General features: G+C 42.1%; 1 protein-coding gene across 15 annotated transcripts in view; it reads left to right on the top strand.

Moving 5' to 3' along the window:
* Positions 1 to 17,675, top strand: part of MAST4 (microtubule associated serine/threonine kinase family member 4) — a 562,656-nt gene that overhangs the window by 528,100 nt on the left and 16,881 nt on the right. For 10 of the 15 annotated variants that reach the window (XM_082457027.1, XM_082457026.1, XM_082457025.1 and 7 more), the window contains 6 exons: positions 1,778 to 1,879; positions 7,974 to 8,096; positions 8,299 to 8,411; positions 10,210 to 10,337; positions 10,673 to 10,908; positions 15,164 to 15,364. In XM_082457027.1, coding sequence (XP_082313153.1) covers positions 1,778 to 1,879; positions 7,974 to 8,096; positions 8,299 to 8,411; positions 10,210 to 10,337; positions 10,673 to 10,908; positions 15,164 to 15,364 — 903 coding nt within the window. The remainder of the gene's footprint in view (positions 1 to 1,777; positions 1,880 to 7,973; positions 8,097 to 8,298; positions 8,412 to 10,209; positions 10,338 to 10,672; positions 10,909 to 15,163; positions 15,365 to 17,675) is intronic. The other 5 variants (XM_082457029.1, XM_082457028.1, XM_082457022.1 and 2 more) reach the window with 1 other exon arrangement.

Genomic DNA, 17,675 nt, shown 5'->3' with positions numbered 1-17,675 from the left:
ATCAGAGGGTTTAGCCAACAAATTAAAAGAACTCACTCATCATAGCACATAACTGACTTTCACAATCTCAAGAGAGCAATTTGTGTTGGGAATTGATCTGAGGAAGTTTTGTTAACGTGGAATTTGGAAATGTACTAGCAATGTGACCAATTTTTATGGTGTACTTTTTCTGCAGAAGAAATTGGTGTGGGATTTGCAAATGATTTCACTGCTGTCCAGTCTTCCTTTCCACAGTAGGAAAGTTGCACCAGGGAAGAAAAGGTTAACATGGGTAACATTTACACAAATGGGAAAAATGGCTATTGGCACGGTGAAGAAATTAACAAAAATGTAATAAACCCTAAAACAAATGTCTACCAAATAATAAATAATGAGAATGGGGAGGAAGCAAATTTAATCCACAGATTGTTAATGATTTCATTGGTAGTTGTTATGGTGTAATGTTATTTCTTAACAGCTGTTCATCTTTCATTTAAATTCAATAACCTTTAGATCTTAACCTGCCAGCTGACCCTAGCTATTGTTATGTGGCTTGTGGCAAAACTAAATGATAATTAAATAGGCATTATTACTACCCTACCTGCTGTTTTTATAAATTTCTCTGGAGCAGAGATCAAAAAGGCCTCTCTTCCTCAAAGTTTGTCAGTCATCACTCACATCTTCATCACCTACCTCTGGTCCATTCTGGACTGTGCTTAGAGTGTCCAACAGTGGAAATAGGGGGACAATTCCTTTTGGTATGAGGAACCTCTTAATCACAGCATTATTTTCCATCATTGACGTTGCAAGCCAGGTATATTTGTAAACTTCAACAAAGTAGATTTGTGAGTTGCCTGCAGTGTATAACCCTCTTATACAATATCTGAGCTCTTTATGGATTTATAACTAGACTGTTTTCTGATATACCAAGGATGAATGGCAAAAGGAATCAACTGTTTAATTAACACAAGCAGCAAATGCTGGCTTTGTTCTGTCGATGCCTTATGGCTCAGATGCATATTCATGTTTTATTTTCCAAATCAGATTTAAACTGCAGCAGAGGAAGCTAGAGGCAGGCACATGCAGAAATAACTCATGTTTTTATTGCATTCCCATGCACACAAGCATGCACACCTATCTTCAGGCAAACTCCTTTAGAATGTAGAACATATTCTAATATTTATGACAGATTTTAAGTACTTCCATTACTACAATTCCTTGGGGTTTTTTTTTTTTCTTCTTCTTCTTCCTCTTCTTCAGTCTTAGCATTTTGACCTTTCCTTTGTCTCTGGAAATGGTTATTTTTACAAAATTATTTTTTGCTTCTTGGAGCTGAAGAACTCTGGGGCTGTAGCCAGATTCTCAGTTGAGGATGATGGTAGAAGAGAAACCCTGACTCCCCACGATCCCTGGATGGGCGATCGCCTAAAACACAGAAGTTTAGAGTTTCCGCTATATTGAGCCCTCTTAATAACTAGAGGACCAATTAGTAGTGACCCAGTTCTACCAAAGAAAAGTGAATCAAAAAGGCAGATGAGAGGTACTGCTCGTTGAAGTGTTCTCTCCCTGCCTTGTTGACAGCTGTGCTATTCATATCTTGTGCAATAGTGCTTCTCAGACTTGACTGGGCCTAGGATTCAACTGAAGGTCTTGTTAAAAATGCAGATTCTGAGTCAGCAGGTCTGGGGTGGGGCCTGAAATTCTGCATTTCTAACAAACTCCCGGGTGATGTCCATGCTGTTGGGATGTGGACCAGCCTTTCAGCAGTGAAGTCGTAAACTACTTTTCTTCCTTTTAGATGAGATCAACTGGCCTGAAAAGGATGAGGCGCCACCACCTGATGCCCAGGATCTGATTACCTTGCTTCTCAGGCAGAATCCCCTGGAGAGACTGGGAACAGGTTAGAGCACATACGTTTTAATTTTGCTAATATGCAGGAAATAATGTCAATGTGGAGCACTCAGAGGTTTGTGTTTTTGTTTTGTTTTTTTTCTTCATAGGAAACATCTGTTGGTTGATGTAGAATATGACTGCAATATGTTATAACAATAATATTTTGGATTTTTTTTTCCTGATTCAGAGTAGTATGTATGCTAGGAGGGTTGGTGGCTGTTGTTTGTCTTTTTTGGTTGTTGTTTTTCTTCTGTTTTGCGAAGCAGAAATTATTCTTAATTTGTTTCAGTAAATAAAATTTCTCTGGAAGAAAACCTCAAGGGCACATGTAACTCTTCTGTCCTGAAAAGCATGAATCTTAACAATTTGAAACAGAGGATTAGGGATGTGGAGGTTTTTTTGTTTGTTTGTTTGGGGTTGTAAAATATATATATATTCCTAGAAGGATCTGACCCAGCAGTTACTATCTGCAGGCTTTGAAACAGGTTATCAGTACTTGAACTAATTATTGGAAATGAGTGCCTGGGGTTGATCAGCACCATGGCCCAAGAAAGAGGATTAAAAAACACTGACTTTCAAGATTAAGGAGATAGTAGATTTATTTCCTGCTGATTATTTTTCCTGACTGTTCTGCTACCAGTTTTTTGTTTTTGCCAGCTCTTTTTCCTTTTCTTCCTTATATTCTGAATAGACAGACTTAGAGATCCCAATACAGAGTCCTAGCCAACCCCAGTATGTGAATTTATCTAGATGAGACTAAATAATAAACACATATAACATACACGCATGCACACACACATACAGCACACATCACACACGCACACCGTGTCGATACAAATTTTCATCCATGAAAATTGTTGACTTGATGGGTTGTTTACTCTGAGCTGTTTCATTCTACCTCATTTTGCTAGAAAGATCAGAAAATACTGACGAGATCATTCTCTCACCCAGGTTTTCCAAGGCCAAAATTATTTGCAACAGCTCCAAATATATATCTTATATTGTTCTCCACTTTTGCTCACAGCTTCCCCAGTTGGAGAGCTCAGTTCTTGCTTAAGTATGGAATGCTGTGCTACCTAGAGCTTATGATGATGCATTAAAACCCCTGGGCCCAACCTTTATTTTGTAAATAAAGTTTTATTGAAACACAGCGATGCTGTTCAGTCACATATTGTCTATGGCTGCCTTCATGCTACTCTGGCAGAGTCGAATAGTCATGAACAACTGCATGGCCCACAAGGCCTAAAACATTTACTTTGTGGCTCTTGACAGAAAACTCTTGAAGACCCTGCATTAGAGAATCCAAGAAGTTTTGGGGTTTTTTTTTTTTTTGGCCGTGCTGTGCAGCTTGTGGTCTCTTTAGTTCCCCAATGAGGGATTGGACCCGGGTCCACAACAGTGAAAGCTCATATCCTAACCACTGGACCGCTAGGGAATTCCCAAGAAGTTTTAAAATCAGGACTCAGTTGGCAAAACTGCTTTGAGTTTCATACTGGAATACCATGTGTTTTTTGCCTTTTTCAGTGGATGAGTGGGCCTTTAACTAGGAAAGGCAATATAATGGGACTTAAAGGGATAAACTCCAGAGTCAGATTGCCTGAGTTTAAATGTCAGCTGTGTGACTGTGAGCAGGTTGTTTTCCCTTGTGTGCCTTACTTCCTCATCTATAAAATGGAGCTGACAGTAGCACTATATCCCAGGACTTTTGTGAGGATAAAAGATCATCGACTCTGGCTCTTAGGACCAGATGTGACACTGCTGCGGTATTATCATTTTTATTTTTCTGCGTATATAATCTCTTGCTTTACCCTTTGGACATGTGAGATTTAGAAATCGTGGTGGTGCCCCTACTTTTGGGCTGACTGAACTCTTTGAACAGAATCCTTTATATTTCTTGTCGCCCTATTTGGTTTTCCTTTTGTCTGAAGTGACTAGCAAACTGGTTATTTCCCACCATCTGTGACCTGCAGTTAGATTTGCTTTATAGTTCAAGCGATAAGAGTAGCTGTCCCAGAATGGGTGTCAAGGCTCTGTGTGGGGCAGAGTTTTGAGGGGTGATTTTACTCACTTGAGCCAAATATGAGAAACAGTGGCATTTTAAGATTGTCCTACAACAATACAAGTATCTATTTGTATATCCTAATCAGCTGTCCCAGGGGAGTGTTGTCCTAAGGTAGGGCTAAAAATATATTGGAATCAGCACACTCCCTAAAGAGTTCCCTTCAGTGTTTGTGTGTCGCTTTGGAGCGTTTTCCTCCTCAGTATTCTGCCCATTTCTGTCCTCTTTAAGAATATGTGGACACTTGATTCGGCTTCACTTAACAAGACAGGGCTATGATGGTGGTCAGTACATCCATGTTTATATATCATACGCTGCAAGTTATCTCTGCACATTTTCTCCTTGACCGCTGCTTTTGGTCTTTTCAGGGTTTGACAGATTGAGAAACAAATCTTCTAGCAGAAGCTCAGAAGAGACATTTAAAAGACCCTGCCCAAGCTCTTAGCATTGTCAAGGAGAGCTTGTCAAACAGGCAGGTCCAACGTGACAGGTCCCAGTAGGGCCCAGAGAATGAGGCTGAGAATCTCGCAGGCTTGCCATGCTGCTTCCAGTGACAGCATTTTGGATTTAATGCATATTTAGCGGGCAAAATAATGCACCGTGAAAATGTGCAAGTGCGCATTTGCCCGAGAGACTAGAGAGACTGAGAAAAAGGAGTGTGAAGAACATAATGGATGTTTAAGAAGCTTCTATGAAGGGAGAGGAAAGCTCAAAGGAGAACATTAGTGCCAAAGCATAACTTGCAATTTGGGACCTTGTCGTACTTGAACTCAACTGTTGAACTTGCAGAGTATTGAGTGGCAGCCAGGCTCACTGGACTTGAGAGCTGCTCAGATGTGACTGACTCCCACCCATGAGCCAGCTGGGAGGTCATGAGTCATTTCTTCATTGCCCGGAGTCTTCAGTTTCCTAATCTATGGAAATGGGCATGTTACACACCTCGAGGGATTATTGTGAGGATTGAGTGCAGGCATGTTTATGAAGGTATCTGGTACATTAACCTAGTGCATAATAGGAGCTCAAGAAATAGTCACTTTCCATTCCCTTCCTGGTGAATTCTTACAGTGAGAGCTGACATTTGCATGAGTTCCTGTGTCTGATGATTTGTATTTGGCTCATAAAGCCATCATCTATATTATATCAACGGTTTAGCCCAGAGTTAATTTTTCCCCAATGTGTCCATTTGATTCTTTTGTTCCCCATCTCTCCAAAAGTGCATGAGAAACATGACCCAGTGAGAAGCAACTGCTTCTCAGTGGGGCACAAAGGCCAAAGGGTGAGAACTGTGCACTGGGTCGGCAGTGGGCTGGGGCTCCTTGGGTAGAACCCATTTGGCACTCGTCACAGAGAGGAAGCGAACGCTCTCACCGACGTGGGTGGGTCCCAAATGTTAGCAGGTCGGGGAGCAAAAACTCCGGATATTGTCTGGAAGTGTCTTTCGAGCCTTTGAGTCTAGAGAACTATGCTTTTCTGGGTAAAGTTGAACGACCTGGGCGTGTCAGAGCTGTCCTTTGCTGTGGCAGCTGAAGTCATAGTCATCGCTGGATAGTGCATGGTGGGCCACTAAGTAGGACTTGACTCTTTGGACCTCAGTGTCACTGGCACAGTGAGGGAGTTGGGTAGATAAATACTTAAGCCCTTTTAACTTCTCCAAGAAAAGACCACTGGAAGAAAATGTCCCTGGCAGCTGTGTTTGAGGATGTTGATTGGGATAGAAGAGAACCAGGATACATGGAGGACTGGGGTTGGACTGGGCAGAGGTGCTGGGAATTGGCTGTTTGGCTGTGTTCCCCAGGATCGGCAGTCGAGAATCCGTTTGTAAACTGATGCGAGAAAGATGGCAGGGTAGAATCCAAACTGAAACATGCCTCCCCCTTATATGGCCTGTGGCGCTGTGGCACTGAGGATGGACCTGGGTGTTTTTAGACAGACCTCGGCTCAGCCCCTCTAACCCTTACTCACCTAGTAATCATGGTCCAGTATGCTTTACTGCTTATTTACTTTCCCCATCCACAAATGGGGTTGACAATACCTACTTCGTGGGGTTACTTTCAATGGTTTAATTAAAAGAAGCAACTTCCTCTAGCATCTAGTCTAATACTAGTCAAAGTTGGCCCTCAAATCACAGCTGCTAATGCTGTTGCTGTTGGGATCAACATCAGACTTGAGTATTGTGCTATAAACACGGAAAAAGCCTGGCTGGAATTCTATATGAAGATTCTAATCAAATGCTTTGTAAAGAACCCATTCTCCCTTTTTGGGGGGTGATTTTTCCACTTTGTTTTTTTCTCTCTGTTCCATTGTCTTCAGAACACTGGTTTCCCCTGGCTGGGTTTAGAGCTCTAGCCAGCCTGCCCCTTGTGCTCAAGGGGCCCAATGGGGACAGAGCCACGTCTTTGAAGCTTACAGACAGTTCCCCAGCCCCAAGATCCAAGCCCATTTTTCATTCAGCTTGCATTTCTCATCCTATTCCTTTTGTACCCCACTGAGGACAGGGTGAGAAGCATGAGTGACAACTGTATTAAAGAGGCATTTGCAACACACATCGAGGGGCATCTCCTGGTAGGGAGGCTGATTAGACCCTGGCACTAGTCTTGCAAGAAATCTCTCTTCCTGGAATTGTTTGAAGATTGATTCTTCCTTATCTCCCCCATCAATAGTGTGCATGTTGGTGGCAGGGCGGGGGTCTGATTTTCATGCTGGGATTTAATAAAATGTGTACCTTCTCTTCTCTTTACATGAGGGATAGTGTAATATTTTGATGGGGCCTGCCCTTCCAAAATCTCTCTTTAAAATCATGAACTGAATTAAAAATATTGTTTCACTGAATTGTGCTGTAATGCTAACTTGGCAAAAAGAAGCCTAAAACTTAGGGATTGTGATTGATGTTCATCACATGCATTATAAATCTATCAAACAGGTTTGCCAGTTTCTTTTTTTTTTCTCCTTTTTAAAATTTATTTTTATTTATTTACTTTTAACATCTTTATTGGAGTATAATTGCTTTACAATGGTATGTTAGTTTCTGCTTTATAACAAAGTCAATCAGCTATACATATACATATATCCCGATATCTCCTCCCTCTTGTGTCTTCCTCCCACCCTCCCTATCCCACCCCTCTACGTGGTCACAAAGCACCAAGCTGATCTCCCTGTGCTATGCGGCTGCTTCCCACTAGCTATCTATTTTACATTTGGTAGTGTATATATGTCCATGCAACTCTCTCACTTCGTCCCAGCTTACCCTTCCCCCTCCCCGTGTCCTCAGGTCCATTCTCTACATCTGTGTCTTTATTCTTGTCCTGCCCCTAGGTTCTTCGGAACCATTTTGTTTTTTGTTTTTTGTTTTTTTAGATTCCACATATATGTGTTAGCATGCAGTATTTGTTTTTCTCTTTCTGACTTACTTCACTCTGTATGCCAGTCTCTAGGTCCATCCACCTCACTACACATAACTCAATTTCATTTCTTATTATGGCTGAGTAATATTCTTACTTAAGAATCTATAATCCACAGAATATAATTCCTACCAATGTTAATGAGCAATCCAATAAAATCAAATGTTAACCATTATATACAATTTAGGGAAAATTCATCTTTATTAAAACCTTACCTCCAGAGGAAATATTGCTGTGAACACATTTTGCACCTTCTTAGGTTTTTGGGGGGTTTGTAACGAGCAAGTCTGCTTTGGGCCAGCGTGTGTCCGCATCCCCAGGTTCAGCACAATGGGATTTTCAGTGGCCGCATCATTAACCTTTGAAAAATGGAGGAAGTCGTGGAAGAATTAACAAAGAAAAACTGTGCCGTAACAACTGCTGTTAGCAAAATCAGATCTCCTGCTGATAAATTATGGAAGAATTTTTGGAGGTTTTGGTTGTAGAATGAAAAAGATTTCTCTGACTTCTTTAGTTCTCTGTTGATAGAACTTTTTTTTTGTTTTTCTTTTTTTTGGTTGTTCTTTGAAACTGATTCTTACCTTTGCTGGGAGGATCATTTAACACGTTTCCCTCTGTCCTTCCCCTCCACTCCCTACCCCAAGGTGGTGCGTATGAAGTCAAACAGCATCGATTCTTCCGTTCCTTAGACTGGAACAGTTTGCTGAGACAGAAGGCAGAATTCATTCCCCAACTGGAATCCGAAGATGACACAAGTTATTTTGATAGTACGTGCATTATCTGACATAAAACATTATTTGGCCTTTACTTTGTAGAAAATCAGCTCTACTTTTGATAGTACCTTCCAGTCTTGAGCGCATGGGTTCTGAAACATAATGCTGCTTTGATATAAAAACTCATAATTAAAATATCTAAATTAAAAGCTGAAATTCTGAATAATTGGAACTGTTTCCAAACATTTCCCTGCAGCGCGGTCAGAGAAGTACCATCATATGGAGACTGAGGAAGAAGATGACACAAATGACGAAGACTTTAATGTGGAAATAAGGCAATTTTCCTCATGTTCACATAGGTTTTCTAAAGTAAGTAAAATATGGCATAAACATAGAAGGTCTCTGGGAGAATCTCCTACTGGTCAGATAGTTGGTGCCTTAAACAGCTGCACAGAGTTGTAAAAACCCCATGCAGTGTTTTGGGGCTTGAGATTTTTTTGGGGTGGTGGGTAATGACCCCACCATCTTGATAATCCAGAGTCCCTACCGCCTTGCAGGGGTATATTTCTCTGTTTCATGATCCAAAGATGAGTATCTTTTTTCTTGGAGGCAGAGACTTGCATTCATAGTCATTATTGGAGTACCTGATACCATTTACATGCTGACCCTGGTCTAGCTCAGTGCTGCTGGGGCCTGGAGGCGTCCTTCCATTTCTTTCATCTTATAGTGAAGGACGTTGAGCTCATTGTGTGCAGAGCCCTCTTCTAGTATCCCACGGAATACAACACAAAGGAGAAAGCTTGGTCCTTGACATAAGCCCAGACACTTGGGGACAGTTGATTGCGGACTGAGAAAGTCTCTTAACCGATGATAGAAAGTGTAAGTTATTATATTAAAGGGGCAGTAGGAAGCCAAGCTAGAATTTTGGAAACGGTAGAAGATAAAATCGACATTGGAGAAAGATGCTTTTTCACTGGTAGTGGTAAGATTTAAAAGACAAACAAAACAAAGACACACCTGATAGTCCTGAGATGGGGGCAGGGCCCTAGGAAGATAGAAATGAACCTAGAGGGCATCCTGCCTTCCTTTTGCTATTTTCAGTAGCGATGTATTTTCTGTTGCCATGGCATTTTGCATGATTAGTGTGTAGCTTTTCTATAGCATTGAGTGATTTTAAAGTGTTCCGTATCTTTTTCTGAGTGACTGCCCAGGGTGCATCTGCAAATTGGCTGGCACTGCCCTCCCCATTCATAGGAAGGACATGGAGAGGTAGGGATTTCCCTGGAGGGGAGGCGCAGGTCTGGCCCAGAGACGGGACAGAAGCTTTGATAACACAGAATGTGGGCTTTCCCAGTACTTGTTCTCTGGCCCATCAAAGCCAGCCCCTAAACTGTTCCCTGCCCACTGTCTCCTGTTCTTTAGCCACCTTCCTCCAAATCCCAGGAGATTATAGGAGGTCTAAGGTCCATTCCCATGAGAGCAGCAAGTGGCTGGGTTGGGCAGTAGTGAGCACTTCCTTGGCTGGGCTCTCAGCTCCCTATTTTAGCTTCCATCTTCCCTGTGGTACAGCAGAGATCTGAGTTTGCCTAAGCTATGTTCCCCTTCAGTAATCCTGGTACCAACATATGAAACTGCCTGTCTATATATGAGATTTATAAGCCAAACAAGTACCTCTGACTCCTAACCAAATATGCACTGCATCTCCCCCCAACATGTCTTGAAACAGGTAATTTATTCTTCTCTTCTCCCTCAATTCCAATTCATTTTTCTCCTTCCCACCCCTGACTGGGGGCCATTAAATCTTTTTCTCTGTGATTTTCTTTTTCTGATTGACTTCATGGTTAAAAAGTAATCTAACATGTGCATCGATACCAGGCCTAGAAACCGCAATGCATCTATGGATTTTGTTTGCAGATACAAAGTCCGTAGTGAGATACGGTGAGAGGGTGATGAATTCATAGCTCCCCACTCCAAAAGGAAAAAATTGTACATTGACCACTCACCTCAGGACTCAAGTAAACAGCACTGGAAAGTACCTTTTGAATACACAGTCCCAATTCAAACTTCAGTCATAGTCTCAGGTTGTTCTGCCAGGATTTGTTTGTTTTTTTATTCTGACAATCCCTTTCAAGAAGGTATTAATAAGCACTGACTATTTGCCTTGCAGGTTTTCAGCAGTATAGATCGAGGTACTCAGAATCCAGGAGAAGAGAAGGAAGACCCTGGGGACAAAACCAAAAGCACAACTTTGCCATCCACGGAAACATTAAGCTGGAGTTCAGAGTATTCTGAAATGTATGTGAAATTCTTGTTAACTAATATCATGAAAAGCAGCTACTAGGACAGTGGCTCTTAAACATGAGTGTGCATCCGAATCTTCTGGAGGGCCTGTACAAGCAGATTGCTGACTCAGGAGATCTGGGATAGGGTCTTAGAATGTGCATTTCTAACAAGTTCCCTGGGATGCTGATTCCGTTGGTCTGGGCACCACACTGTAAGAATCACTGCCCTCGACGTGTCTTGGTTAGGCTACCTCAGTTCCATTTTTACCTGGTTTCTTCCAAAATTCACCTTGAACACAGTTTCATAGCATGTATAGATGCGTGACTTTGTTTTTGTTTTTAATTAAGGCAACAGTTATCCACATCCAACTCTTCGGATACTGAAAGCAACAGACATAAACTCGGTTCTGGCCTGCTTCCCAAGCTGGCTATTTCGGCAGAGGCAGAACAAGATGAGGCTGCCCCCCACCCCAGAGAGCTGCATGAGGAGCCGGGAAAGGCAGCCCTCCCCGCTGCAGACAGTGCTCAGGAGGAGCCCGAGGTCAGCACTCCGGCCAGCACCATCAGCAGCTCCACCTTGTCAGGTAAGGCCCTGGGCGTGGCCCCTGCCATCCAGGCATCGCCCACCACGTTGAGAAGTGACCGCTGGTGCTCGGAGCCCCAGGCCTGGCCCAGCCAGGCAGCGACGATGGGCATTTTGTGCCACTAGACTCTCTCCACGGCCCCACTCCTTGAGCTTGGGCGACGGGCTCCTCAGAACTGAGATCACATGTCTCAGACCCCTCCTTAGTGCATGGCTGTACGGCAGATCCTTCTTGCTTCACCTGTAGCCTTCACATCCTCTGCTGGGTTTCAGTGGCGTCCTTTGATGGCTGTCAGAACACAGTAAGGGAGCATGTTCTCTGTTGTGGATACAAAGGCATGCCTCGTGGACTTGCATCTAACTCAAAGTTACTAGTAAGCGACCCTGTTAAATAGTCAAATGGTCAAAATTACCCTCAACAGTGTCTTAAATCACCACCCATAAGGTACCGTGTAAGCCAGTTTTCCTTCTACTGTTGAGACGGGTGGGTGTTTCTTTGGAGGAGGTGGGTTTTGTTATGGGACCACTTATACCCAATAACCAAGCAGTCTGCACGTGAGACCCTCAGTCAGTGCAGCAAGATGCTTATTCTGTTTGCACAGCTGGCTAGAAACAGAGGCTGATGAGAATCTCAGGGACATATAAGAAAGAAGACAAGCAAGAAATTAGGTGGGCAAACATCTTGTATCTTTGATGGTAAAAAAAAAAATACCTCATACCTCGATCTATACTTTTGAAGTGTTTTACTTCAAAAGTAACTTGGATATAAAGTTTCTTTAAGGGGGAAAAACAAAAGATGCTTATTCTTTGAGGTTCACGGATGGAGCGGGGAGAGGGGAGTCAGAAATACCGACACAGTTCAAATCGGTGTCTCGTGCACCTATGAAACAACTCCGCTGCACACAAGCTGCCTTCCCAGCCTCTGGATAACTGACGCAGATAACCCTAAGACATCTTTGGGTGTGTGAGAAACAGTGGGGCTTGGGCCTTTCCTAGGGGGCGCTTTATGGTGTCACTTTTGTGTGAAGTAGACCTTCCTGACACCAGGAGCAGTATCTCCACAGGTTTTTAAAATGCTTACTGTATCATGGATACTTGGGGCCTTTAATCACGGAGGTGTCCTCATTAGATGATCGGCCTCGTGCTTCCCTCAGAGCAAGTCCTTGAAGTGCATTTCAAATATTATTCGGTGTATACAAATTTTATGCACAGCATGTCCTTCTACAGAGCAATGTGTATTTATGCTTAAAAAATAAAAACATGGATATGGATTAAGGTTGCTATGATAAATGTTTTCATTAAGCCATATCCAGTATGCTATATTGATAACCATGAGTGATTCCAAGAATTTTCATGAACATTTTTTTAACTAACTGAATATTCGTGGTGTAATGTTTTCATCTTGTTTTGAATCATTTCAAAATTACAAATTTTACAGGCTGGGTTTATTTCCGCCTCACTAAAAAGTCTGGTTCTGTGGAGCTTCACATGAGCTTACAGTTGATCATGGGGAAGAATGCTGTTGGGTTTTTTCCTTCTCTCTCTTCACCTCAGTTCTGTTTCCATGTAGGGTAATTCCACTTGTCCTAAATCTAGAGAGCCAAGAGGACAACAATGAAGAAGTATTGTAGAAACAAGCTGGTAGTCTAAGATGCCTGACCATTTTTAGTTCATCTTGGTAGTCAGATCAAATGTAGATATGTCAAGTGTTTTATATTTCTGGTTACTAAGTTCTTATCTGTTTCTTAGTTATTATTTACTCTGAATAGAGTTACCTCTACTTCACATTTATTCTTAATATGATGAATTGTTTATGATCTCTTGGTCTCTTCTGCCTACTCACTATCAGGAAGGTAGGAGGTAAAAGGAGGGGAATGGTGTCTAAGCATTTGATTGATTACTTTCACAATTAAAAAAAAAATCTGTCTATATCCTGCTATGCATTATGATTAATAGATTCAAACCACCTTTCTCTCTGTCTCCCCCATCACACACTAAAAATAATCAAAGACCTTGGGGGCCGTACAGAATAGAGAGATGAGCTGATTTGCTCACAGCCAAGGGTAATTAGGGAATCTGAAAACCATGACTGTAGTAAAATTAAATTTGTTGATTTTTATATTGCTCCACCATCAAAAAGAAAGAATCCTTGACATTTACAGAACATTAAGGTGACATTATCTACCACTGGCAGAAAAGAAACACACGTTTATATACAGTGGTATGAAATGAGATGGCAGGATGAAATGGCGGAGGCAAGAGGGAGGGATGATAAAAGAGAACATTGAATATTCACACTCTGGCATTTAGGGAAGTGCAGCTTTATACCTGTTTCTTTTTTCATGACTACGATGTATTTGAATCAGTGAAAAGTAAGTCTTGAAGTTTTAGGTGTAGTGCTTGAATGCATCCAACAAATTATTCATTGTGAAGAGATTCAGCTTTTCAGTTCATGCTTGTCAGTGATCCCATCCAAGCCAAATTAGCAAGGAGAAGGGAGTGTGTAACTTACCCCAAAGTAAACTAGACGTTTTTGAGATATGATTTTTTTGATTTGTGAAGCAGTTTTTGTCAAGTCCCTCAGCAGTTGATTTCTTCATTTAGAGTGAATAGAATAGATATGCTGTTATGTGGGACTGAGTTTGGCATATAGAAGTAGAAAGGTTGTTGATATTTGCCTTAAGATCGTCTTCCTTAGTAGGTCAGATGGGTGTCACATGGAAGTTTGTGAGTCTTACCCTGTACCTACAGCACAGTAGGTGGCCATGAGCTGTGCTATGCCCAAGCCCACTGTCCCAAGTCCCAGGCTTCCCTTAGCTTGGACCCCACCTGTGGGTCTGTGCCACCTCTGTGAACTAGGACCAAACCTGCCGTGCAATTGAGTGATGTGTATATAGCACTGTAACAGAAATGTTAGTTAAGTCTGATTAAGCCTCTTCTCTAGGCAAAGAATGTCATGGTCAGCACTTTAAAATGTGCTGGTTGGTCTTTCAAAGGATCATTTATAATGGTATTAAATTCTCTGTGTGGATTGTATATCTTAATGTGGTGATAGTGTTGATGATTTTTAAAGCACAGGGGGCTTATAATATAGCGTTTAGAAGGAAAAAGGAGATAAGCATTGTTTTTTTCTAGACAAAGATGTATTATCAGTGATTAAAAAAAGAAAGAAAAAGAACCCAGAAAACTGATAGCCTGTGAAAGAAAGAATAGGGAAAAGGGATGGTCACTTGACTTTTTTCAACATGTCACTTCTGACAAGAGTAAAGAACTTTCTTTATGCTGGGCGTGTGCAATTACCAGACTGGTATCAGTGATTTTCCATTTCTGAATCCTTCTACGTGGTTACATGTTCTCTTATGTTCCTCTGCTGAGGGAAGTCCTAATTTTTTAACTTTAAAAAAAAACAAAACTCTCCAGTGTATACTGAGGATTAATAAAATTAAAAATAAAGAAGGTGTGATGGTTGGCTTAGAGGGGGACGGATCTTTTCACTTCCAGTAACTTCAGGGCAGATCAGCATTTGACACTGTCTAGACTAAAGGCAAGAAGATGTAGGGAACCACTGGGTACCATAGTGAAGCATACCCTTTGTCTTGTCCTGTGAAATTCACAAGGAGCTCAGAGTGAAAACAGGTGTGGGAAGTCAAAGGCGACACTTAGGCACTTTTCTGTAAGTTACAAACCTGAGCCTAAGTGTGAGGTGTGTCCTAGAAAGATGGTAGGAGATGACATGGGCATAAATGTCCATGAAGTGACTAAATGATGTCCGCATAGCAAAAACCAATATTAACAGCATTGCTAATGATGATCATTTGTGTCACAGGATGATCATACTATATGGTGGGCGTTGTGTGGTCCATAAGCTGATGTTTGGTTCGTGGCCTTTCATGGCGGGGTCGGGGGGAAGAGTTGTCTCTACTAGGGTTGTAAAAGACAGATTCTACAAAGTAATTATTCTCCTAGTTAAATGGAGTCAACTGAGAGTTAGTGGACTTGTGTACAAGTAGAACGAAATCTGAATGGACACCTCTTTCATTCTTCCTCCTCCACGTCACTTTTCTCAAACCGGTCACATGATTTTCATGTTTGCCGGACACCACATGGACTCATGAACCACATGGGCATCTGTTTCCCAGCGTTTGTCCTTCCTTCTCTCTCTCTCTCTCTCTCTCTCTCTCTCTCTCTCTCCCCCTCTCCCCACCTCTCCTATCCCAGATTTTCCTGAACATGTTTATCCCTTCTTCTTTGTACAGTTGGCAGTTTTTCAGAGCACTTGGATCAGATAAATGGACGAAGCGAGTGTGTGGACAGTACAGATAATTCCTCAAAGCCCTCCAGTGAACCCGCTTCTCACATGGCTCGGCAGCGATTAGAAAGCACAGAGAAAAAGAAAATCTCGGGGAAAGTCACCAAGTCCCTTTCTGCCAGTGCTCTGTCCCTCATGATCCCAGGAGGTAGAGAGACATCTACTTGCATGAAATTGTGTGATTTGTGCATGTTCATCCCCCGCCCCCAGGTTGCAATGCTGATTGACATACAAGATGGCTTGAAACAGTAGCGGGGGGTGTCCTGGCGCAGCCCTCCAGAGTGTCTCCCCGCAAGACCTCCAGAGCCCCCAGGGGCGTATGTGGTTTATTCCTTCTCACTTCTTTCTGCAGCAGGAGATGAGGCAGGCTCCCTTCCCACAAAGGCTTATTTCTTTTATTTGTTTTCTTTCCTTGTCTCCCACTCCCCCCAAGTTGAGTGATAAATTTCCCTCTTCTGAATAATTTTCCTTCCCTAGACTATGCATCATTTGTATCCTTTGCGGAGCTGTTTACAGCACCTGTGTTGGAAAGCTAAGTATAGTTCTTCTCATCTAATTAACGAGGAAATCGACACAGAGAACATAAGTTTTTCGTTTCTGGGGATGCAGAGTCACAGACAGCACTGAAATTACAAGGTTTACCAGCCCTGTCTGTTGGGTTATGCTTCCTCCTACTGGTATTATTTTCTACCGTATATTAAAAAAACTGGGCTTAATTATGGTTTTGTTCAGTTGCAGTATGTTTCCACAACCTAGTTTTGCCTCTACTAATCACAAAGTCTACAGTAATTTCACTGGCTGAGATGAAAATATATACCCTGGTGGTTATGACTTATCACTCAAATGACAGTAAGTGAGTGGAAGTGGCAGTCGAATTATATTGCAGATGGCTTGCAGTTGGAAGAATACAGACCATGTATAAAAGGGATTGTTTACATTGTTGAAATTTCAAATTCGTGCAGAAAGAAATTGGGTAAAAACAAAAGCTCCCTTGGGGGTAATGCTCACTGTAGTGGCCCCAGTGCAGCTGCAGTCAGGAAGGCAAGTGGGATGTGGTCCAGTCCGCTTTGAGAGCTGATGAGAAAGCCCACGTCTTGGTGAATGTAGGTCGGTTATTCAATTTGAGGAGATAAGGTAAAATGTACTGAGGTAAAGGGTCGGGGGCCTGGCTCTGTTAGCAGTTTGCATCTGTGTATCCACTCTATCTTCTTCCTGCCTCTGCATGTGTTGAAGTTCCCTGCCCACCAGTGTGCACCTGTTCGCCTGGCCTTTGGATGAGACAGAGGTAGCCAGGAAGAAAGGGTCAGGATGCCGCATGAAGTCAGAAAGGAAGGAGCTTGGGTAGTGATACATTTAGCTAATTGTTTTCCTTTGGACAGACATAAGAATTAGAGCAAAAGATAGTCTGGATACTTTCAGTTTGCTGTGGCCACGCTGTTACTCACCGCACCCCGGGAGCCTTCAGTTGCGCTGGGCCTTTGTAGCCTGGCCCTGACTGAGCTCACATTTAAACCTCAGCATCTTTTTGTAGGTTATTCTTTTTCACACACACACACACACACACACACAATTTCACATGACCAGTTAGGATCTGTTTAGATTCACATAGGTGAAACAGTGATAAGAACTATAAATTAAAAGTGTGTTTGTTCATAAAACAAGGAAAACAGAATAGTATTGGTGTTGAAGAATATGAAGTGAGTTTTTCTTAAAATTTCTCTATCCACCTGCATTATCCTCTCAGAAACCTTGCTAGAATTACAGGTAATATATGAAGAGAATCAGTTCTAATCATAGTAATAAGGAATGATTCTTTTATAGAGAAGTTAACATTACAGTGTTTTCTTGATCAAAATTGTTTAATCAGTACTAGTTCAGTAATATTATAAAAAAAGCAGAGGTAAATTGATGAATTGCTTTCCGGGCCAGGTTTTTTCGAAAAGAACCATGTTAAGTTATTTAGGGCAAGATTTGGAGCCTGAGTGTCTTTTACTATAGTCCATACAGCCTTCTCTGTGTGAGGGTATACCTGAAATTTGTGCACCTATGATTTGTTTATTTACTTATTTATTTATTTATTTTGGGGGCTGCGTTGGGTGTTCGCTGCTGCCTGCGAGCTTTCTCTAGTTGCAGCGAGTAGGGGCTACTCTTAATTGTGGTGCATGGGCTTCTCATTGTGGTGGCTTTTCTCGTTGCGGAGCATGGGCTTCTAGGCATGTGGGCTTCAGTAGTTGCAGCATGTGGGCTCAGTAGTTGTGGCGCACGGGCTTAGTTGCTCCGCAGCATGTGGGATCTTCCCGAACCAGGGATCAAACCCTTGTCCCCTGCATTGGCAGGCAGATTCTTAACCACTGCGCCACCAGGGAAGTTCCTGTTTCTTTAATTAAAAGAGAGTGTATTAAAAGATCACAGTCAGATAGCAGTGAAGTTCTGTGTGTTTTTTAATTTGTGTAGAGAAC

The sequence above is a fragment of the Balaenoptera physalus genome, assembly GCF_965194825.1.
Source record: "Balaenoptera physalus genome assembly, chromosome: 3".
Lineage (NCBI taxonomy): Eukaryota > Metazoa > Chordata > Mammalia > Artiodactyla > Balaenopteridae > Balaenoptera > Balaenoptera physalus.
This window is presented reverse-complemented; position numbering and strand designations above follow the sequence as displayed.